The sequence below is a fragment of the Pezoporus occidentalis genome, unplaced genomic scaffold (assembly GCF_034315485.1).
Source record: "Pezoporus occidentalis ecotype Australia unplaced genomic scaffold, CSIRO_AGI_Poc_V1 ctg169, whole genome shotgun sequence".
Lineage (NCBI taxonomy): Eukaryota > Metazoa > Chordata > Aves > Psittaciformes > Psittacidae > Pezoporus > Pezoporus occidentalis.
Window position 1 is genome coordinate 1,767,899 of NW_026913521.1, and position 23,664 is coordinate 1,791,562.

General features: G+C 42.7%; 1 protein-coding gene across 4 annotated transcripts in view; it reads left to right on the top strand.

Annotated features, from left to right (window-relative positions):
* Positions 1–23,664, top strand: part of MAD1L1 (mitotic arrest deficient 1 like 1) — a 368,957-nt gene that overhangs the window by 205,688 nt on the left and 139,605 nt on the right. For all 4 annotated transcript variants that reach the window (XR_009963812.1, XM_062613593.1, XM_062613591.1 and 1 more), the window contains exon 15: positions 4,453–4,543. Coding sequence is in view for 3 of the 4 variants with exons in the window: in XM_062613593.1 (XP_062469577.1) it covers positions 4,453–4,543 (91 nt within the window). In the remaining variant the exon portion in view is untranslated. The remainder of the gene's footprint in view (positions 1–4,452; positions 4,544–23,664) is intronic.

Here is a 23,664-nt window from a genome sequence, read left to right on the forward strand (position 1 = left end):
GCCAATGCCCATTAGTTACACTTGCTGGAATTCTGTCTGCTCTGCTCCTAACACCATCTCAATGCCATCTGGATCCCTTAATAGCGTCTTCCCAACACATACATTTTCTGCTCCATTCACTAGTTTCCTGTTCACCAATAGCTTTTTCCACATGGCCATGTCCTCTTTGCAGATGGGGCCTCTGTGAGGCATGTCCTCATGGGCGATATCCACACTGCTCTACAGGAGACCACAGAGCACACATCTGAGAACATTAAAAACCAATAAAAGATAATAAAAGGAAGTCATGGCAGGGAATTGTCATTGGTTAACTGCACTGAATAGCTCTGGACTGAGAGAGATTTTGGGATAGTGCCTAGATGCCGTTGAAACCCTTCTTCCTTTCTAAAGTAGGAGCAGCTTTTCTGTCTGGCAGCCCCTGCTCACCATCTAAATGCTTTTTAGATAGACTAAACACGCACAGTGTGATGTCTCCTGATTCTCACAAGTGTCATTTCAGGAGACCTGAGGCTGTAGGGTTGTTTTCTTTTGTTCCTTCTTCTGATGTGGGACAGTGACACATCCAGTGGAGGCAATATAAAGCTCAGTTTTTAAAGCAGGAAGATCCACAAGTTTGGGCAAACAGCAGTGAATCTGTGTTCTTGCACTAGATTTGGTCTCCCGCAAGGCCATGGGGGTGGCTTGAATTTGTGTTGTGCCTGTGGAGCCTTCAACTCTGGATTAAGCTTCTGTATCTGATGTAGGAAGAGTCTTCCAGAAATGCAGAGATCTTTGCTGGAGTTTAAATATTTTCATGTTTTCCAGCACCTGTATGGAGAAGGTGGTAAATTTTCCAGGAATTAATCCAAATTATATTTCCCTGTATCATAAACCTTAAGAATGGTGTCAGTATTTCAGAAAGTTTCTTCTTGCCTTGTGCTGCAAGGCTGTTTTTAAAATGGGCACCAGCATCCATTCTGGGCCAGATGTTAAGCTGTTAGATCATAGAATCATTGATTGTGTTGGGTTGGAAGGGACCTGAAAGCTCATCCAGTTCCAGCCCCTGCCACAGGCAGGGACACCTTCCGCTAGAGCAGCTTGCTCCAAGCCCCATCCAACCTGGCTTTGAACACTGCCAGGGATGGGGCAGCCACAGCTTCTCTGGGCACCCTGTGCCAGCGCCTCAGCACCCTCATAGTAAAGAATTTCTTCCTTATATCTGTAAGCAGATGTTTCTGTAGTTTGTGGTTTGTGTAGTTCCTGTAGCTCTTTGTGGTTCTCACATGCATTTATCTGGGATTGTTCTCCCTACCTAAAAGCAACTCCCAAGTGTCACAAGTTGAGGCATGCAAATTGGTGATAAAATAGCATCACACACCTTGTGTGGATGTCCCTGGACAGAGAGAGCATGAGGTGTGTGCAGACTGCAGCTGCCTTTGTGGATGCTGTTGCATCCAAAGCAGCGCACAGTTGGCTTTGTACCTGAATTTATGTAAATGAAGAGATTCAAGTGCCAAGCAAGTAAATATTTTTCAATATTTGACTACTGTATCTTAACCACCAGCTGCAAATGCTTTGCTGTGTTTATATATAGATAGGATTTCCCTTGCTTCCCTCTCTTTGCCATTGGGAAGAGCTCCCCAGGGCTGGAAAGCAAAGCTGGAATAGCACAAACTGTTTGCTAATGGTTCTTAATGCTTTCCCACTGGAGATCCAGGACACTTAACAGTTTTAAAAATAGAAGAGGGAGAAGTAGTGAAGGCACTAGTCAGTCCCAAGAACCTCTCTGGTACTAAGAGGCTACAGCACTGGTCCTGGTCCTCAGCATGAAGCAAGCAGCAAGTTGTGTCTCTGAAGGTGAGCAGAGCCAAGGCAGTGTGGAAAGGCACTCGCTGTGCCTCAGTGGGCTGCCTTTCCCTGGCACACAACCTCTGGAAAGGAGGATACCAGTTATTACATCTTAAAATAGGAGGCAAAACAGCACAACAGTATAATGACTTAAACCCACCCTTGCTACAGCTCACTCACATCTTTGTGAAGTGTCTTCTGGAGACTGTTACGAATGACTTTCGAAAGGCATCTTAAGAGGTTTGAGCTTAAACCTCCACATGGAGAGGAGTTCTGCAGGCAAATAGCGGCAACGTCACGTCTTACCTGGGAGGTTGGATGGGGAGGAATTTGTTCTACATTAAAATTCAGCATGTCAAGTATGAAGAAAGTCCTGATGAGAGTCCTGTGTCTGGCTCTGACCTTTCGGTAGCTGCTGCACTATTGTTTCTCAGAGAAAAATGTTGTTCTTCTTGTGTCCTGTTCTGCAATGCATTTAGAAACATGCTGTTAAAAACATTCATTCCGTTCTGAATTTCCATTTCTTCCGACCTTTTCAGTCTCTGGCTTCTCCAGCATCCTCCATCCCCACTAGTTTTGTGTGTCTCTTCTGGAAATAATTGATGGTCTTTTTTAATGTCTTGGACAATGACAAAAGCTGCTCCTTGGCATTTTAGAAGCTTCCAAGAGTAAAAAAAAGCTGATACTTTCTAATATATGAAAATTACCAGTAGGGGTCGGGCTTACGAATCATTTAAGCAATTGAAGCTGCTTGTTTCTAAAGGAGACATTTCCGTGCTGAACATGTTGTGGATCAACCAGCTCCTATGGAAAAGTTTAGAACTTTTGCCCATTGAAGGGGAGAGACAACCTCTTTGTTGGACCTGAAATTTCTGTTGCGGAATGCTGGGATACTGGCAGATGGGTGCTGGGATTTTCAGCTTAATTTAGGTCATTTACAAGTCAGTATTATCAAACAAGATGATAAATTCTTAATCTAAGAAAGTTCAGTGCAAAGATCAGTGTTAATCTCCATCAGTTGCACAGTTTACATGTGAAAGGTGAGGTTCTCGGAGCAGCATTAAGTACCCTGTACTTAAACACAAAGAGAAATGTTACACTGAATGTTCTATAATAATATCTCCAACCAAACACGTTTGATAGAGTTCTCTGAAGGAATCAACAATCCTTTGGCTAAGGCTGGTATGGTTGATAGGATATATTTGACCTTTCAAAAAGCATTGAGCCAAAGATCAGAAAGGAACTTTATGGAATATGAATGAAGGTTCTTTGTTGGATTAATAGGAGTATAGCAACCACTGAGGGCTGGTTGTCCGGTGTACTCTCTGCAGGGATGGCTGGTGGGGGCTGACCATGTGAATGAAGCCAAACTGCTTTGCCAAAAGGCTCTCCTAGCTTCTAGTGCCTTGTCTCCAGGATTTCCTGAGCCAGAGATGATATGATGTCTTTTTATTCTATGAAGCTTCATGCATTTTTCTTCCGTTAATTTGCTTATGTGGTATGAACTTAAAAGATAGAAAATCAAAGAGTAGATGTTGTTGCCCCAATACGGAGGGGGTCCCACTGTTGCTAGGATGGTTTTTATTGGGAACTTGTCCAACACAAATTGGAATTTGTGAGTAGTGAGCTGACAGAATTTGAGATAATATGGAATTATTCAGCTTATCAAACTGCTCAGGGCTTCAGAAGAACTTTATGATTCGACTCGAGATGGGAAATGAAGTTGTACGTCAATAATTGCAAAACCCATGCAAATAGGAGAAAATATCTTTACTTTTCCTCTCTCAGTACTGGGCTCCAAATGAGCTGTTATTACTCAAGAAGGAGATCTTACTTTATTGTGAACAGTTTTCTAAAAATACCAGGTAAGTGCTCTGTAGTTAAAAAGACAAATAGAATACCCAGGCATTATTAGAAAAGGAGACAAGGACAAAACAGAAAGCTTCATTATACCACTGAATGCATCTGAGTGCTGTTTGGAGCTCTAGCTTTTCTCATAGCAAAAAGTCTGGGTAAAACCTGAAGAAGAACAAGGAAGGGCAGTAAAGATGAGGAAAAATACAGAAAATCCTTGATGTGAGGAAAGACTAAATTGAGATTCTTCAGGAAATAACAGAGGGGGTCAGTAAAATGGTATGGAGAGGGGAGCTCGGTACCTTTCGTAGCAGAACTAAGAGGCACTCAGTGAAATAATCACATGTGAAGTATAAACCAAAATGAACTAAATTTTCATACAGCACATAATTTAATTGTGGAACTTACTGCCAGGGAGTGTTGTGAAGGCCAAGAGTATAAATCAGATCAAAAAGAGAATTGATGCACTCATGGAGATTTTAGCTGTTGGTAGTTATTAAACGTGATGGTCTAGACTCAGTCTGTGGTTCAGGAATTATCCAAGTTGGATTTGCTTTATATTCAAGTTGTATATTTTTAATATACTTTTACAAATTATATTTTCATCATGCAGACTTGTATCTTTTAGTCATATGTTTTAACTGCCTCGGTCGTGTAGCATTGTGGTACTAGATAATAGTCTGATATTGCTTGTGATTTCATGCTTTGCTTGATGATTTATGGTGGGATTGTGCAGGGACACAGTGTCATTAACTTTCCCTTCTTCTCCAGGCAGAAAATTGAGGAGCTGGAAGCTGAACGCAGCAAGCTGGAAGAGCAGAACAGATCTCTGGAAATGAAACTGGAGAAGCTAACTGTGCAGGTAGGAAATGTGGAGGTCCAGAGCAGCTGGAGAGCCTGACATGGTCCATTCACTGTAGCTGTTCTAACAAATACACCAGAATGCTCGTAGCACATGACTGCACTTCCCTCAGTCTGGGCAAGGCACCAGAAGCCTATACAAACTGCACCAACACACCTCTACCTCTGACCATGGTTTTGGAGTATTTTGATGTCAGTCACATAAGTGCAGTTATCTTTTTTAATGCCCCTGCCTAGAACCTTTTCTTTCTGTTCTTAGGGCCTTAAAAACTTCCATTTTAAGTAACTCCACTACTGTAAGTTGTCTGTGTGCAAATTCATTTGTGCCAAAGCAGGAGTGTAGACTGGGCTTAAAAGCATGGAGCTGATATGGAAATTCAAGCTCCATTCATACTGAAGACTCCAATGCTGCTATCAGTGATAAAGACAGTGACCATCAGTCTGTGGCCTCATTATTTAGCAGTTTTCCAAGCCAGGAAGCATCAGCGCTGTTGAGAGGATAATGTGGCACATCTCCAGACCACAGACACGAAGAGCAGAAGGTGTGGAGTCAGAAGGACAAAAGGGTGTGTTTCCTTTGCTGTGCCACTATGGGTGTTTTAGCTGTTCCAGAGGTAGTGCTGTCTTATATGGCTGAAGGTCTTCAGCTTTTCACTCTGCATAGATCTGTGAAATCTCACTGTCCTTGAAGGGGGCAAGTTGAGAGTGGACTGTCTGTTCAGCTTGCTCACATTCAGGGAACAGCTCCCCTATGCAGAGCAGGGACATGAGAGTTGTTTCAAGCTTTTATAGTGTTTCTTGTTTGAAAGGTACTAGAGCAAATAAAAACCTGAGCATTTTTGTTTAATCAAAGCCCATCCTGCTATGAGCAGTGTTATCTCTCCTTTCTGTTCTCTCTGATATGCTGAACAATTTGGCATTGTAGCATTTCAGTCTCTTAATTTTTCTTTCTTTCTCCCTTTATTTCTTTCCCCCATTTTTGTGTAAATTGCTTCATGGTGGAAAACCTGCAGGTTTGAAACTCCCCACATTGCAGACAGAGCATTGATTTTATCTTGACACCTATTAGAGGCGAATCAAATCTTTTTTCCCTTTTTTTTTTTATTACCAATTCCTCGAGCCAGGGGAAGTGACAGCTTTGATAAAGCAGAGAGCTAAGAGCTGCTGAGCATCTCTGCTGAGCCACGCTTAGTGTGAAACCTGTCACCGGGCTCCTTTAATTGGGTTTCAGTCATCGGACAAGCAGGAAAGATTTGGGCTGGTGTTTGGATGCTTATGTCTCCAATAAACATAACAGCAGCTTTGGCTTCAGAGCACATTACGATTCACTAAGGTCACGTTTCATTTGCCTGTGTTGTCTTACCACGGCTGCTGGCTTTCCAAGAAGGCCTGACCAGAGGAATTCTCTATTTTATTTGTGCTGTCTCGAGATGCAATGCTTTGTTCATGCTGCTTCTGAGATGCCAAAACACCCAAGCTTTTCAAATTGCACATTCAAAGAGGAAAGGTCTGAAGTCTTCAGAGTAGTCTTGCAAATTGTCTGCCTTCTGGTAGAGGAGGCCATCATCAGCTGCTGTCTGAATAGCTGAGCTTTCACAGTATAGAACAGTAATGTGGTGATAGGAGCAAGATGGGACCTTCGTTCTGTATTAAAGCTACAGTACAGTAACAGTTGTACTGGTCACCAAAGAGGCTTGGAAGGCTTCTCACAGGATCCCCATGACCTGTCTCATTAACGGTGCTCACTGGTTAAATGTGGTACTGTGCAGGTCAGGGCTTTGTGGACAAGTATCTGCAGATAGAGCAGAGAGAAAATTATATGGGAAGGAGGAGATAACATGTAGGTGTGGAAAAAGAGAAGAAAAGTGGTCATCTGGTTTAGCAGGTCTAGGAAAGGGAAATCTGCCAGTCCCCTAAAAGGCGGGTTAGGGACCTGAATTAAGGTAACCATGCCCTTACATCTACTTTGCCAAGGCTGAGGACGTGGCTTTCATTCTTTATTTAACAGGAGGTAGCTCCCCCTTTCCTTAGCTTCTCACTTCACTTGTGTCTTGCAAGACTGGATGCCACAAACAGCTTCTCCAAAAGAGGAGGGGTAGAAAGGAAAGTGTAAATAAAGGAATACGTAAGCTCACCACTAAAATGTAAGTATTGATCAGTGTGTACCCGCTGGAATGGTCAAGATTTCAGAGCTCCTCAGAGACAAAAACATCAGCCATTTTTTATTCACCTTGAGAGTCAAATATCATGACAAGCCAAGCTTAGAATGACTTTTCTAAACACTTTGGAAGAAGGTTCCTTACAGTGGGAACACACTAAATTAAGGACAAGCATAGAAACCCACGTCTTCTATCAGTGCAGAGCAAATACACTGAAAATATTATTGTACACTCAGATAAGGTCACTGAAATGTTGCTAGTTTGACATGTTACTCGTTCCCATCTCTGAAAGAAATCACTGGGAAGTGTTGGGTTAAAATAATCTCACTTTATCACCAAGGGAAGAAAAAACAAGACAAAGCTTACATACAGAAAGCAAGAAAATTCTTCTGAACAGAAAGGTGATTGGAATTACAAACCTGGGGAAAGCATGGCATCACATCAAATACAGATGTAAGAAAAAGTAAGGCAGGATGAGGGTGATTTCTGACAAATCTATATCTGCACTTCCTTCTATTTGAAAATAAAACCTCTGGCTTTCTGGAATTGTGTCTACTACCTGAAAGATACATAGAAGGGATGCATTAAAGTGAATTTGGAAGAGGAAGAGGCAGGTTGTAGAAGTAAAGCTTCGACTGCTTTACACTGGACTGAAGCCTGTGGAGTTCACAAAGCTGTGTGTGGTGAAGGAAATTGAAGGAAATGCAGCCAGTATTTGGTGATTAAACGTCAGTGTTTGACTGTGTTGATGTGTGGAAAGGAGTCAAGTTTCAAATTTGCCTCTTCTCTCATCCTTTTGTATCTGGGTATTGGCACACGTGTGTTGCTTGTTTCTGCTGCTACTGCTAGTGACTATGTGAACTACAGGACCCTGATGGACTGGCCGCAGTGCAAGCGAGCAGGTGGGAAGGTACTTTGGTGTTATGTGTGTAATTCACACTTCTTGAGCTGAGTATTAGCAGATAAATAAACCAAGATCCTGATAGCTATCCACAGCAGTGTGTATGACATCTGACATCTCTTTGTATCCTTTGCTTGTGTAGGGACAGCTTGAGTTATGGCTTAAGGCTCTTTCCACATCCACACACCCCTTCTTCCATAAACCTCTTGGCTCTTGACACCTAGCTGCAGGCTGCATTGATTTTCCTTCACTGGTATAAAGATCTTAGCATGGATATTACTCACCGGTCAGGTCTTTACGGCTAGTAAAAACTTCAGATTATAAAAACACAAGAAATGTTGAAACTGTGGAGAAGTGACACCCTGCTGAGGGTGCCTTCCCCATTGCCCAGGATTTGAACTGTGGCTCAGGAGGGGGATTCAAATAATTTGTAAAAAGAGTGGTTTTAACCAGACAATTTTATCTTCTCTCCTCTCCTTTCTTTCCACGAAGCAAAAAACACTGTTAGTGCTTGGCCTAGGGTGGGCAGACTTGCTGAGACTTCAGTGGAAGGTTGGGTTTGGTTAGTTATCTGAAATGATGTGTCCCATCTTCCAGAGCTGCTGGTGGAAAAGTGCAGCTCGGTGGCAGGAACAAGAGACTGATCAAATCAGTGCTTTTTAGATAAAGTGGGAGGAAAGACTCATGAGGAGTGTTCAATTAGCATTTCTTACTGCTAGAAGCCCTGTGTTTGCAGGCAAGGAAGCGGATGTGAAGTGTTCCTTATGCAAATACTACTCTCCTGCTTTTCCTGCTCTCCTCTACTCTTTGAGCTGAAGGAGGAAAGATTCTTCAAGTTTGGCTGCTTCAAGGAAGATTGATTAAAATCAGCTGCAGTTTGACTTAATTGGCTCCATATGCTTGGAAAGGGAGCAGGACTAGTTAGAAGTCCTTGTGATTAGTTCCCAGCTGGTTGGTGATAAAAATGAAACTCCAGTTAGAGTTCAGACAAGTGGATTTGTGCAGATAAAAGGCAGGGAGATGTGGTTGGGCTTGAAAATCACCTCTAGTCCCATAGCCGAGCTAGCAGCCTGATCCCTTTGAGTGTGTGCATGGGTATTTATGAGGCTAAATGGAAGGAGTCCTTATTTTTCTTGCTTGAGAAGAATGACCTGTGGATGCTGGCAGTCAAGGAAACCTGAACAGGGACTCAGAAAGCCGGGAGGGGATCTCAGGGACTAGTGAAACCCTACTAGGGTACTTTGGCAGTGTGAAAGCATGGCACAGACTCTGAACTGAACAACTGCGATGCTCCTGCAGTAGTAACTAGTTGTGTTTAGCCTTTGTGATGGTCAGGAATAACACAGCAGAACTCGGAAAAAGGCAATATTATTCATAGAAATTGAAATAACCTCAAAGAGGTTGGAAGGAGCTGGCTACCTACAGAGTATGGGGACAGTCATCAGAAAACTCCCCAGCCAGAAGCTGGTATTGATGCTAAATTTCACTGTCAGAGTAGGAGGGACTGAATTCCCTGTTAGTGGCCATGAGGGAGCTGGCTAAGAAAAACACACTCCACAAAGTGTTTAGGGGTATTTTTTCATGCTGGCACGACTTTACTAATGTGTTTTGAGGTATTCATTAACGCATGTGTAGTAGTTCCTTTCTAAATGTCTAATTTCACTATTGTTATCGACCGTTTTACATCTTAAGATATTAATCTGGTTAATTAAACCTTTGTTTCTTCCAGGGCTTAAATTGATTATTTTTGCACAAATTAAAGCATAAACCACTTGTCCACTTCAGTGGTAGTTGTGTTGAGCTGTAATGATTTGAAGATAAGAAATAAGCGTTTTCTACAAGCAGAAATTGCTTTATTTCTTGGTAAGAGGAGGTGACATAATTGGTGAAGTTAGATACAAATAGAGTGGCTGACTGAAAATTTGCCCTGTTTGTCTGCTTCAGGTTGTTTTAATTGGCCTGCCTAAGCTAGCATGGACATGTGCTTGGTCCCACCAAAGCAGGAGGCTCTGCAAGGGGAGTCAGTGGCAGCTGTCTCCTGAATTAAGTTCTCCAGTCAGATGTCCATGGATGAAGAAGGTGCTGGGACATCCAGAGTGCTCTCATGTTTCTTTTCTCCCTTATCTTTGCAACCTGTACGTCTGGGTTAGTCTCCCTTGTATGCTAGTGCCGTTTTGAGGGACTAACAAAACATCTGGGAGCTGTACCCCATTGCAGATTCCTCTCTGTGGCAGACAGGGAATGTTTCTCCTCTTTAAGCATTAATGACTCATTTAATAGTTAGGACTTCAGTGGCTAGGCAGTAACTAGCTTGGAGTTAAGAGCCCAAGGCTAAGTTGAGGTCATTTAGGAGTCTAGCTGTTCATTATGTGACCAGTGGAGAATGATGAATGAATCATTTACGCTGTTATAAAACTTAGAAGGGACATTGTCAACCTCTCAAGGTTCCTTAATTGACCTCTCAGATGTTCAAGAGTCTTCTCCATGCTTTCCCTTTCTCAAACTTCCTGTCCTTTATCCTTTATCTGTCAGTGCTGTGGTCCTCATTTGCCCCTGTGGCCCAACTGCTTCTCACTAAGAGTCTCAGGTGGTCATGTTCAGCCCTATTTAAAAAAAAACAAAAAGAAGCTTCTTTAAATGGGTTAGTGCAAACCACTTGGCATTTCTTGAGTCAGGTATAGCTTCTGGCAAGGGGTAGGAACAAATCCATGTGTGCTCTAGAGGGGTTTAATTATGAGATAGAAGAGCTGAGAGCATAACAAGAGGAGACCCTGTAAAAAAGATGAGCTAAGCAGAGAAGTGCAGGTCCCTTCTAACCCAGACCATTCTATTTTCAGTGCTGCCAGCCAGCTGCGAAGGATATATGCTAAAGCACTACCAAAATGAGCGTGTGGGAGAAGAACTTCCCCTATAACGTGCCTGTAAATTGTGCTTAAAGGTTCTGTTTATCTGGGAGGAAGCATTGTGTATCTTGTGCCATGTGAATGAAGTACTGAAGAAACCATGTGAAGAACCTGCTGTGCTCCAACCCTTGAGGGCTGTGTGACACTGAATCACCTGGGGCTGTGCAAATATTTGTACATATTAATTCTGAATTAATTGCAGTTATTAGAGTTCACAGGACATAGAAGCATCCCATGGGAGCAGAGAGGGGAAACATAAACATGTCATCAAGTTGTAGATTTGTCATTAGGTGCTTCAAGGAGAAGCTGTTTCATGGCCTCAGTGGCCCTGATAAATGTCATGCTCAGAGTGGATGTCGAATAAAACAAGGACATGCAGGATACAGACTTACTAATGTTTGATGACACCAGGGACCAGGAGTGCACAGATTCACATTTGTGCAGGGAAGTTTTACCAACATGCCCTTTAAAAAAATGTTTTTAAAGGAATTTTCACATTGAATATTAAAGACCTGCAGCTCTCTAAATTCCAGTGCCAGAGCTAACGCCGTATTGTTTATTTCATGCAGCACCTTTCCTGAAGTTCTGCAGAAACTGATTAACATTTGCATAATACATTTAACACAGAAACCTGTAATAAATGCATGAATGTACTTCTGACACTGTCCCTGAAAATGCCAGCAGTTCTGTGGCATTGCAAAGCTCATTAGATGAGCAGAGGGGGAGGAAAGATGAAGCGCTGTGTTTCCTCAACAGCTCTGAAACAGGGAAAGGTCAGTGACTGAGTGTCAGTACCTGAGCAGCAGCACAAAGAGTGCAGAGTAAGCAGGGACAAAGCTGGGGCAGGGGAAATGTCCTGCTGGAAAAAGTCACTGTACCAGGACACGTGAAGCACCGACTTTAAGAGGTGGCATCAATGCTATAGAGTAGAAAAGCTGGTGATGAGCACTAACTGCAGATGAGGATGCTGCTCCCTAAGGAGGACGTTGCTCCTAAAGCGTGTGTATTCTGTAAGGGGAAAATGCTAAGAAATTGCTCAAGTCCTGCTGTGGTACAAGAAAGCTGGCTTGAAACAAGCCTGGATTTTCTGAACAGGCATTGCAGAATGAACAGTGAGGTTTTAAAAGTCATGCAAAACTTGGTTGCATGGCAGGGGGCCACTAAACCACTAAATCTGCAGGTGTTCTATGTGTGTGCACTGCTTTCATCAATGGAAAGTGTGCTGTGGCAGTGACATCACTGTTAGGGTTCTTGTATGGTAAAAAGAGCAAGAAAATCAGTAATTTCAGCTACAATTACGCATTCAGATGCACAGTTGTGTTTATAACTTCCAGTGCCAGCTGATGAAGTAGTAGTAAGTAGGAACTACAGGAAGTTCCTGGGCAAGAAGAATGTTCCATTGCTTCCCCAGAATCATCGCACCACTGAAAACCAAGGCCGAGGACACACAAGAGGCTTCACTTTTAAGCTCCTCTAATCTCATTTATCACACAACAAAGACAAAGCGAAGTTTCAGGACATACTAACAGTGACTGTCCCTTTACAGGGTCTGGTTTTTCTCTGTAGTCACTTGATGGCACAAATTAGTTTTCACTTGTTCTTTCTTCATTTTCTGTTATTCCGCTGCTGCTTTGAATTCTGCTGCAATGCCACAGAAACAAAACCAAAATGTCATTTAGACCCATATAGGGAAAATGACACCTCCCAAGGTTTGTTTACTGAAGCTTTGTGCTTTCCCTTAGAGTTCTATGAATGCCATGTCCATAAACGGCAGCTCTTTCCATGGTACACTTCTAGCTTTCCGTTGCTCATGATCATTTCAGCTTGTGTTTGATGACCCAATTATTTTCACATTTTTGATTAAAGCCAAGCAATAGGCCCAGTTTCATGCTGTCCTTGTCTTTGCCACTTCTTCTACTGTGGTCTGGCTTTTTGCTGCTGGTCTTTGTAAAGTCACTAATAGTATTGAACAACTTTACTTTTCTGATAAGGAGACTCTGGTTCTGGTGTAGGATTTTTCCTCTACTCCTTGGTAAGTGGAAAACTCTACACCATTTCTAAGAGGCAGAAGACCAGAATGTGTTACCCAGATTATGGAAAAGAAGTGAAGTCAGAGTTCAGCCAATCTCTGTGTGTGTGTGTGTGTGTGTGTGGTGAGGAGAAGAGGAAAATCTGCCTGTTTGGTGTCACAGTGAGGAGTGGGCAGTAGTCATAATGATGCTAAAATATAGGTGAGGAAATGGGGAGATGCTCTGAGCTGAGCCCACTGCTGGAAATGGCAGCGTGCTTCAGAGAAACAGGTTTTCCTTTTGTGACCTCTGTCAGGGGGATTCAAGCGTGTGAGATGTTGACGTGTTATCTTCCATATCCCAGAACCCTTCCTTTTGAGCAGAATGACCTACCACCTATCTCATGCCGGCAGGCAGAGATCTGCATAAAGAAAATGTGTTTCCCCTAAAGAATTTTATCAAATACTAGAGGGGAAGCTTGATGTTCCTCTGTCACTCAAACGTGTGGCATTGAGCAATTCCATCTGCAGTCCGGCTTTGCTAGGGATGGGAGCTTGGGGTGTTCCTGGAGACCCAGGGATGTGAGTGGGGAAAAGTAACACCCCAAAGCCAGAGCATTTCTGCCACCCCCCCAAACGCAGTCAGATCATGATACAGTCTCTTCCTATGCTAAGTTTCCAAATTTGCCTCAGTTTCCACTTGCTGTTGTTTGATAAGACTAGAGAGACATAGATCCGGGCAAGTCAGAAAAATGCAATTGTTTTTGACAGCTTTCCTGCCTAGGTTTGAAAGACAGGTAACAGCAGCATGGAAAGTGATGCGTAATTTAGCTAGAAAGGCTGTTCTATTTAAATAAATAAGAAGAGACAGTCGGGATGGCAGGATAAGTGAAACCCTGTGGGAAGAGCATCTTCTTTGTGTCTCTTAAGACATCTGGGGTGTCACAAGAGGCAGTTGTGTGCGTACAAAGGAGCAGCGGTGTCTGTAAAGCCCATTTGTGTTTAATACAGATGGAAGGGTTCCCAAGTGGTCTGTTGCATCTGTGTTTACATGTGCATGGGGTTCGGCTCCATCAGGAACGCTGCTGCTTCCCCTGATCAACATTTAAACCCCACGTATCTTAAATAATACAGAAGCTGTGCCTGTTCTTTGCATTTTTGGCAGGACATCTAAAATGAAAACCATTGTGTATGTTGGACACAACGTAAGATGCTCAGTTGAGATTGTGACCTTTCAGAACAAAGACATTGCTTTTGAAAGAGGGTTCATGGTGCTTCTGGCTCCAGTGAGATGAAAAACTTGAAAAACCACTAACATGAAGGCTCTGCAGCAAGGATGAGCTCCACAGAGATTCTCTCGTGTGTTTTTGGTTGTCTTCCAGTGGATGCATCCTTTCTCTCTGTGCAATGCTACCACAGTTGCCATCAGTAGTAATGAAATGTTCTCATTTTTATGACTAGGGGGATGTGAAAAGCTGTTGGCAGGGCAGGCCCTGCATGGGACCTGGGCTGTGGAACTGCTTTCCCTTTCGATCCATCACAGCTAGAGGTGCAGACCTTAAGGTTATTTCCATAGGAGTCAGGGCTTGCTCACAGGTTCATCTGTTCAGTGCACAAGGAGAAGCCTGATTAGATGTGTGTGAGGTCTTGTTAATATTGTCTTTTGGCATTAATATGATCATAATTAATATGGTTAATATTATCCCGGTAGACAGCCTGAACTTTTAGACACAACATCAGGGAACTTACTTATATATAATTAAATCTTATAGCTTGTATATAATATATAATACATGTTTTGCTATATATAATGCAATATAACATTATATATAATGTAATGTGATATAATATAAATTGTAGAATATATAATATGCTATGTGTAATGTATTATATATTATATATAATATGCTACACAGTACAGAGTGTTTAATATACATTATATTTTATGTATATAATTTTATGTTATACATAATAAATTATACATAATATATCCTACATTGCAAATTATATATTAATTATATATATTTATATATAATATATAAATTATATTTATATATATTTATATATTAGTGTGTGTTTGCAGACAATTGTTAGAATGTATGCAGTTTTATTTATATGTAGACCTGAATTGAGGCATATGGGTGTAAAATAGGGAACATCACGCAGGTTGTTTCAACAGAATTCGACTGAAATGTGGTCAGGTGGATGGTAAAGGTGGCCAAACAGAGGGAAATAACTGTTTGGATGGGAAATAACTGCTTGAGAGGGAGAGCAGGCAGAGGGTCTGGGCTCGGGGCTCTTCCCTGGACACTGCAGCTGTGGCAGTTGTCAGACTGTTCCTTTAAGGTTTACAGTTGAAATGTAGGAGGTGTCAATATGACAGATATTCATTAGGGTCCTCTTCAGGTGGGTGGTGGGAAGGAGTACTGATTGTATAGCATATGAAATGCTTTCTCTCGTGCTGCCTAGTAGCTCTGCTGTGGTGGCACAGAGACACTTAACTTGTATGTCCAAGTAATTTGGGGATTGAATGTACAATGTCTTTTGGCCTTTCTGCTTTCCCAGGGTCTCTGATATCCTCTGAGTCTGATGCTGCTGTTGACACTAACCGCTTAGAAGATAGATCTGCGTCAGCACCTGAAGATTTATGTGTGGTCCATTCTCTCAAGCATCCTAGAGAAAAAAATACTGGACATACTGCAAAGCAAACCTAGTGGTCAATTCATCAGCATATTCTTCCTGAGCCTACCCTTTCACCCCTGCTGTATCAGCTCTTTGGCTGCTCTGTTCAACTTCATGCACTTTACTCATGTTGCATGCTTCCAGGGGATCAAAAAGATAGAGTCTGAGTCCTTTAGATATGTGTGAGAGTTACAGATGATGACCTTCTTCCAATTTGCTCAATGATAGCTTGAAAACTTGTTACTGGGCAAAGATGCTCCTGAAGTGTTTCTTTCTTTGTGCACTCAGATCAAGATAATGTTGAATTTGCTGCTTTGAGCAGTTAACTCAAAGCCCTTCAGTTCCAGTAGGTTAGCCCATAGCCATTCCTCTTATTGTTTCAGTTTATCCACAAATCTCTCTTATTCTTATAAATTCTAAGTAAAGTGACGACTCTCCCCATCTGAAAAGATTTCAGTGCTGCTTGAAGCCTCCTTGTACTGGCAGAAGAAAAACAACTGAGCTTTGAACTGAAAGATAAAATCACCAGGAGATTTCCACAGCAAATGCAGAAAATATTCTTCACTAATGGATTCTCAGTGTTCTCTGGCAAGCAGTTGAGTTCCTTGGGTAGGAAAGAGGAGGGGACTGGGTAGCTTTTTCTTCCTTTTTAATTTTGTGAGGGTAGGAAGTGAAAGGTGGTTTCTCTGCATGACCCAGGATGTCTGTCAGACATAGGGGAAGCTAATTAAAACATCGCTATTATGTACATGAGGGTGATGAGGCAGAAAGGACTGATCACTTCCTTGATTCAAGGGACTTGTCTGTGTCTTTGCTTCTATCTACGCACTGTGAGATCTGCAAGTAATTCATGCTCTGGGGGTAGGAAAGAGGCCAGCGGGTAAATCTGCGCTCTTTTTCTCTCTGGAGTAAAGCAGAAAATAAATGAAATCCATTCTTGCTCTACTGCAATTACTGAGGCAGTCTCACTCCAGCTGGGCAGTAGCAGGGAAACTTGTTTCCTGCTGTCCTGTTGTGGTCAGCACTGCTACACTCAGTGTCACTGGACCAAGTGCTGGAAGAGGGTGGCACTGGGTCATCTGGGAGGTTTCCACAGCCTATCTGTGTCAGTGCAGAGCACGTGAGGGGACAGAAGCAAAGCAGCATCCTCCTCTTTCGCATCCTTTTGTTTGAAAGTATGTCCTGGTAAGCCAAGGGAATGATGGAGAGAGATAATAACACATCCTTTGGAATAATCTTTGGAAACACTCCGGTGGCAAGGAGGTGTTCCAACCCATACAGCCTGCATCATTGAAAACCACTGAACAACAGCAAAAAGGGGAAAAAAAGGGATGATCATCAGGAAAATTGCTATAATGGTAAGATAATTAGAACACAGAATGATTAATATTAGTGTGCTGCATTGGCAAGGACTGTGCAAGTTGACATAATAGGCCTCTTCCATATCAAATGTGGGGTTTCAGCATTTGGTTTAACCCTTTCATGTGACTTTAATAGAGTTCATAACTGAAACAGGCATTTGGTTCTCGTGTAATGTTGCACAGTGCTTTTCGTCTCCTATGGCTACTACAAGGAGCTTCTTGTATTTCCTTTTGTAACTACTGATTACTGAAGTATGAAAACCACCCTCAGCGTGGAGCCCTTCTACACTGTCTTGAATGCTCAGCCAGACACGAATTCCCAAGTGTGCTCTTCATGTTGTGCTGATGAAAATGGACTTTCCTAAAAGGAAACATCTCTGAAGTTCTTCAGAAAATGGTTGTCTTCTTCTCAAGGAATAAATATCAGGACTCAAGAGATCCAATACTGACATTACTTTTGAAAGACTCCTATAAATGTCTAATGTATCACAAGCCCCTGCCCGTTTGTTATCTTTACCCTGTCACTTGGACAGTCCCCCAGCCAGCCCTCCTGTGTGGGCTCCTACTAAGCCCCTGTTATATGCCAAGACTAAACTGGTGCAAGAAACTAGATTTAGCACCAGATTTAATCACTGGTTTTGTAGCCTGGTTGGGTTTGGAGCAAAACTTTGATTGCAGAATTACCTCAGTGAAACACACATGGTCCCCATCTCTACCGGATGTCACAGACGAATGAGGAGTTGTTCTCCTTCACTCCTGGCAACCCCATGTCCTCATGAGCCAGGTCCTTTGACATTTTGTCTCCCTCCATTTTCACCAGTTGCTTCTGAGTAAGCTGGGGCCGTTTTACAAGGATCTGCAGTGGCTTAGACATTGTGTGTTGTCTGCTCCCTGTGTTGGGGCACTCATGATAGCACAAGCTTGGCCTTCCCCCTGCACTGCAGAGATCAGGTGCATCCTTCATTACAGCCAGACTTAACATCGGTGCTTTGTGGCAGAAAATCCCTTGACTTCAATAGTGCTTTTTTCCCCTCTCACCCCTTGCCTATGTAAGTAAAACCCATTTTTTCCTTCAGGAGTGGGAGAGTGCACTGCCCAAATTCCCCCCTCTGCTCCAGCGCGCAGCGTGCGGGGCCTCTGGCTGCTGTTACAAAGGGATATCAGAAGGGAATTGCAGTCACGCAGCTGTGCAGTGAATATGTAAAGAGTGTTTGGTGTGGTGTGTATTTTGTGGATTATTTTCTCTCTCCTTCTGACCCTCCCTGAGATGAAATCCCTGCACTTTATCCATCCCTCTGGGTTGGGCAATCAAGGTCTGTAAGGAGGCAGTGGTCGGGCATACCAAGCAGTTGCATTAGGACTAATGGGAAACAAAGCTGGGAACAGAAGACAGAGAAATATGGCAGAATAAGATTCATTAGGGATCAGATTCAATAACTGTAAAATGATGAGAAGTTTATGATCAAAGGCTTACTTCAAGCATTTTAATGACACAGTCATTTAATCCATTTAAAGCAGATAGATAAGGAGTTAAGTGGAATCTACAGCAGTCGTCTTTCTGAGCTGTTTATGAACCTGTTGCAGGCTACAGATCACTGTGAAAGGCACAGGATGGATGCCTGCTATAGTAATTGAATAGTATATAATGGGCTACCAGTCTTTACAGCCTGATTTACATGTTTGGTCAGTAAAACTTAATGCAAAAGCTTGTGGTTTGTCTTAGAAGCATGCGTGGTTCCTGAGCTATTTCTCCTGTGTCTGTTCCTAGCAAAAGCACTAAATAAAAGAGAGGGCAGAATTACTTCAAAACCTTTCTGTGCCAGGATATTTCATTCCCAGTGGGTGTATCTCCTCTGGAAGTAGCATCAGTTTAGGCTGTTGTAGTGACAGGATTCAGATGGGCTCTGACATTTGAACCACCATAAGAACTGCGTATCTTAAAGAAAACTGGTAGGGTCAAGGGGACACAGAAGGTTGTTTTCATCTTTTCCTTCTGCTGTTGGACTTGTGCCAGCTCTCTTGGTGACTCTCCTTGGTTAGTCAGCTTCCTTCCCAGCTTTTCTTGCCAGACTCTGGACACTAGGACAGCACTTGGCTGTGCTCACGGAATGCGGTGCTCCCTCAGTCCCACATTCTCTCTAGCTTTGAGTCACCTGGCCACTATGAAGCCAGTTATAGCTGGGGGACTCTGTGTGTCTACAGGCTGCACCACCTTCTATTTCTCAGGTAGCTGTTCTCTTCAATACTCCTCTCTCAGTGTGCACACTCCTGGGTTTATAACATAGCTAACAGCTCCTGTGTCCCACATACTCCTTCAGTCAAGGAGTACTCTCCTTTTGTTAAACACTTAGTCTCTCTACACACACTTTGCACAGCTTAAGAAGCAAGCAGAGGGGGCTCTTTCTCTACTCACAGCTCGAGGCTTGTTGAGCTGTAGGAAGCAAAGTAGTCGCCGCTGCAGCGTTGTTTAAGGCTGTGTTACAGCACTGGCTGTGCATGCTGCAGACACAGCAGCAGAGTTGGTATCCAGCTGGTAGGGAACAGGGAGAATTTCCAAGGGCTCCAGGCCATCTTGTTTTCTACTTACACAGAAAGTTCCTGTCCTGCAGTGGTATTGATTAGTGTTAAAATAGGAAGATGATAAATGGAGATCTCAGGTGGTTCTGGGAGATGTGACTGCAATGGTTGGAGGTGTTTAAATAAAGCCTGGAATATCTTCCCTTACCTCATGCTGGTTTTCTTCTTGATCCCAGGAGGGATCTGCTGATGTCTAGCATCAGTGTGGTCCTATGGAGGGGCCTTTGTGCTTTACATGGCAGCTACCTCCATCCTCACTCCAGCTTCTCTCCCCCATGCTCACTACCCTTCCAATGCAATCCTGTTAAATACTCAAAGGGGGCATGTAAGACAGATGGGGACAAACTTCTTAGTAGGACTTGTTGCAATACAAGAAGGGGTAGTGGTCTTAAACTAAAAAGGGTGAGATTTAGACTAGATAGAAGGAAGAAATTTTTCACAATGATGGTGCTAAAAAAATGGCACAGGTTGCCTGGGGAGGTGGTGGGTGCCTTACCCCTGGAAACATTCAAAGTTGGGTTGGATGGAGCTCTGAGTAACCTGACCTATTGAAGATATCCCTGTTCATTGAAGGGCGATAGAACTAGATGACCTTTAAAGGTCCCTTCCAGCACAAACCATTCTGTGATTCTGTGGTTGTCAGCTTCTGGTGCAGTTAAAGTTTGCCTGGACCTGAGCAGCTTTGATCCTTCTTGGATACAGCAGATCGGTCTTTGCAGAAGTCAAACCCTTTGTCCATGTGCTCCTCCCAAGGAGGCTCCATGGACTGCTGGACCTGGTAACCCAGTATTTGCTGCCCATCTCACGTGGCAGAGCAGTACTCCTGGTTTCGCTTAGTAGTGCTTCATTTTAAATAGGAGACTATCTCATTTAGCAGATTCTGAGAGAGGCAAACACATTTGTGTGTGGTTTAACTCAATATACGGGCTGCAGAGCTGAAGGGAAGGTGCTGATCAGTTCCTACAGTTGAGATAGCATTCAGAAAACAAATTAGAGTTTGCAACTGGGAAGGATCCAGGCAGAACTTAGAAAATTGAATGGTATTCTCAAGTTCAACATGGCTAAGCTGGTTGCTGATCCAGAGAAAGCAGGCATGTGTTGAGGAATTAGGGATGCTTGGGATTTTTTCTGTTCAGGATAGAGAGGCAGCCATGTTACAGTCTCGGGTAGGGCTTTTTTAATATGGATTAGAATTCCTAGCCCTGGCAAGGAGGTAGCTGTGGGGAACTGATCTTGAGGTTAGTGAGCTGGGTTTATCCATTCCAAAAGGCCAGTTAATAGCTGAAGCTTTTTAGCATGTCAGCTCATGATGTTCCAGGAGTTTCCTGAGGGCAGAACCAAAATTATTTATCCATCTGAACCCTGCTTGATGAGCATGAAGCACCATGTTACTGTGACATGCGTGTCCTAGGAAGGGAATAATCTGGGATTACAGGGGTAGATAGTGCTCGTTCAAGTTGTTGGCTTCCTTGCTTCACCTCTACTCTGCAATCCTTCAGGTACCTTGTTGACTGCAAAGGTGCTCAAAACTAGGTGGCAGATGATGCCATCAGAGGGCGGTTTGGAAGATGGATGGGTGATTGGCAGCAGGGTGTTAGATGGGAACATGGGAAATAGTTTGTTAAAGCTCTGGCTTTAATGAGGGAGAATGGTTGTTTAACAGAGAACGCGTACACTGTGCACATGTGGTCGAGAGTGATGTATGTAGAGATGTGTTCGTGTTTTGTGACTTCTTTCTTGAGCTTTCACATCTCAATCCATCTTTCTTTCCTCACCATCACCCAGAAGAGAACTCTTTTAAGTTAACTTTACTCCCTTTAAATCAGGATGGAGACTCCCTGATTTAAAGCCTGGTGACCAAGAAGGATGGCAGGTAACAAACCTGTTTCCAGTCTCTGTTGTTTTGCACTCTAATCACCAAATAAGCCTTGTACTTTTCCAGTGAGCTGGATTACATCCGTATGGATCAATATGCACGTGTTCAAGTTGTCATTACAACTGTGAAAAAGACATTTCCTTTAGGGGAGAAAAGCACAATCCCAGTGCCTGGATCTTAAGTGTCATTCTGTTTTTCCATCACCTGAGGATTTGAGCAGCTCAACCACTCTGACATATTAAAATGAACATAGATTTGGAAGTATTTTTATATTTAGAAGCATTGATTCTAATATAATTTCTGTACAAATTAGAATTCTCCTTGAAAAAGATTAAACTGCCAGTGATAACATCTCGGTTCTTGTTATGTCTGAGAGGAATAAATGCTGAAGTTACAGAATTGTCTGGAGGCTTAGAAAGTAAGAGGGGGAATTAATGATATGAGAGAGAATGGATGAAAGTATTGGATAACGCTTCTTCTGAATTGGAGGAAGTGGGATGAGTTGAATTAAGAGGTTTATGGCCAAAAAGAATATCCTTTTAGTCTGAGCTGCTGAATAACACACAACATACAGGTTTAAGAGAAATCTCTACCCAGTGACTTGTGGTTGCTTCACAGACTCTTTTTAATAAGATATCAAATTTTGATTTAGAGATAGTAAGTAATAGACAATGTATTGGTTTCCCTGCTTAGTCATCCCTATTAAAATATATGTATATATTATTCCCAGTTGGCTGCCTTCCCCGTGAGCTATTGGGTTCTCGCTATGCTTTTGTTGCTGGATTAAAGAACCGTTTAGTGTCAGATTTCCACCAAAGAGCCTGATCAAATTGCTTCAGCCTTCTCTGTAGTAAATGCAATAGTTTGATTTCCATTCATTTCTTTTTGTGAGATGTGTTCTTCAGACCATGAATCATTCATGGGAATCTTCTCACACCTTTCCTTAATTTTCAGCAGCCCTCTGACACATGCCCAGCTCACCTGGATGCAGCAGCACCGTAGTGGTCTCATCAGTGTTGCATTCAGAGGCAGTGTTATTCCTCTAGCCCTACTCATAGGAATGGGAAGATTCTCACTGACTGTTCCTTCTCTTTTCTCCCCACAGCATTAAATTGGAGGTTACCCTGAGTTATTAACCATGGTCAAAAGCCTTCCTCACGGACATTGTCTACCAGAAAGTATTGCATACCTGAGACTCCATTCTGGGCTTTGGGATGTTTTAGGACGCATCTGAATTCCAGTGGAATGGTTGTGCCTGGCACAATCAGATTTCTAAGCTATCTTTGTGGGCTTTATTGTTTGCTACAATTCTGCCTTTGTGTTATCTGCATATTTTACCAAGGATTTCTTATTTTCTTGTGTATCTCAGAGATTGAACGCTGCATAGGAGTGGTGAGAGAAGCAGTTCTTATTGGAGGTAACTGGGAAATGGCGCTATTAGTTCATCAGCTTTCAGGCCATTTAAAAACTGCTCTAGTCTGATTTTTGCATCATGCTGGCTTTAACAGAAAATGTGATTTTGATACCGAGGCAAATATTTCACAGAATTCCCATTCTGTTGTGTCAACACAGTTATCTTAATTAGGTAGACTTGAAATCTCCTCAAGTCTATTTGACAAGACCTGTTTTCCATGAAATTGTGTTACTTGCTTCTTTCTGCTCTCTTCTTCTAATGGAGTTATGTATCAGTTCTGTCTTGTGAGTTAAGGGGATTCAGTTTGCTGCCTTCTGGAAGCTTCATGACAAGCAAACGAGGCAGCAGATAACTTGATCTGTATGAGGCGAGCTGCTTAATCTCATTTCTCGGTCTTCACAGTCTATTCACCAGCCTATGCTATCTCACTCCCACTGCAGTAAATGCAAACTGTGCAGATCAATAGTGCCAATGGGTGATTAGTAATTTGCAAACTTCAGGAAGTGAATTCATCCAATTCGGGGTTTTAAGTTGGAGACGAAAGTAGAGGAGTGATTGAGTGGGCTGAAATGATGGGTTCATGTATTTCCTCTCAAGTGAAATGTAAGCATCGTTGAGCTCTGTTAAGCAGGACCACAGCAGAGGTTCTCCTTTTGCAGTGATTACAGAAAATGATGTTTTCTCTGAAATCACTAACATCGAATGTGCTTTTCCTTTATCACCTCTCCTGATCTTTTTCTTCACTGTTGACCTGCTGGAGGATAAAAATGGATAAATTTATGCAAGGAAGATTTTTATCATTATTCTGGAGGTCACTTTTTGCTGGTTCAGGCAGATGGAGTCAGAGGTGCTTGTCTCCTCCTCAGTATCAGCTTCAGGCAGAAACTCCCTGCTTTCTGTCAGTACATCCCAAAGGCATCAAAGACTGTTTGGGGGTTCTGCTTGTGAAAGCAACTCGGAAAAATGCCTTTAGTTCCCTCAGAGAACTTGTGTACCGCTGAAGGTTGCAGCAAATAGCAGTAGTTTTAAAGGTTTAAGGTATTTAAAACCAAAATAGTAACTGAAATATGAAAAATGACCAGGTAATTGCTACAATGGTCTAAGGAAGGCAAAATGCATTCCCCTATAGCAAGTGGGATCTGGCCCCTGAAAGTCAGCGTGATTGTGTGCTGAAAGCTGCTGTCTGAAAACCAGGAAGGTTGTCTTTGGGATTTGCTCAAATAAAGCTGCAAAGAAGCCTT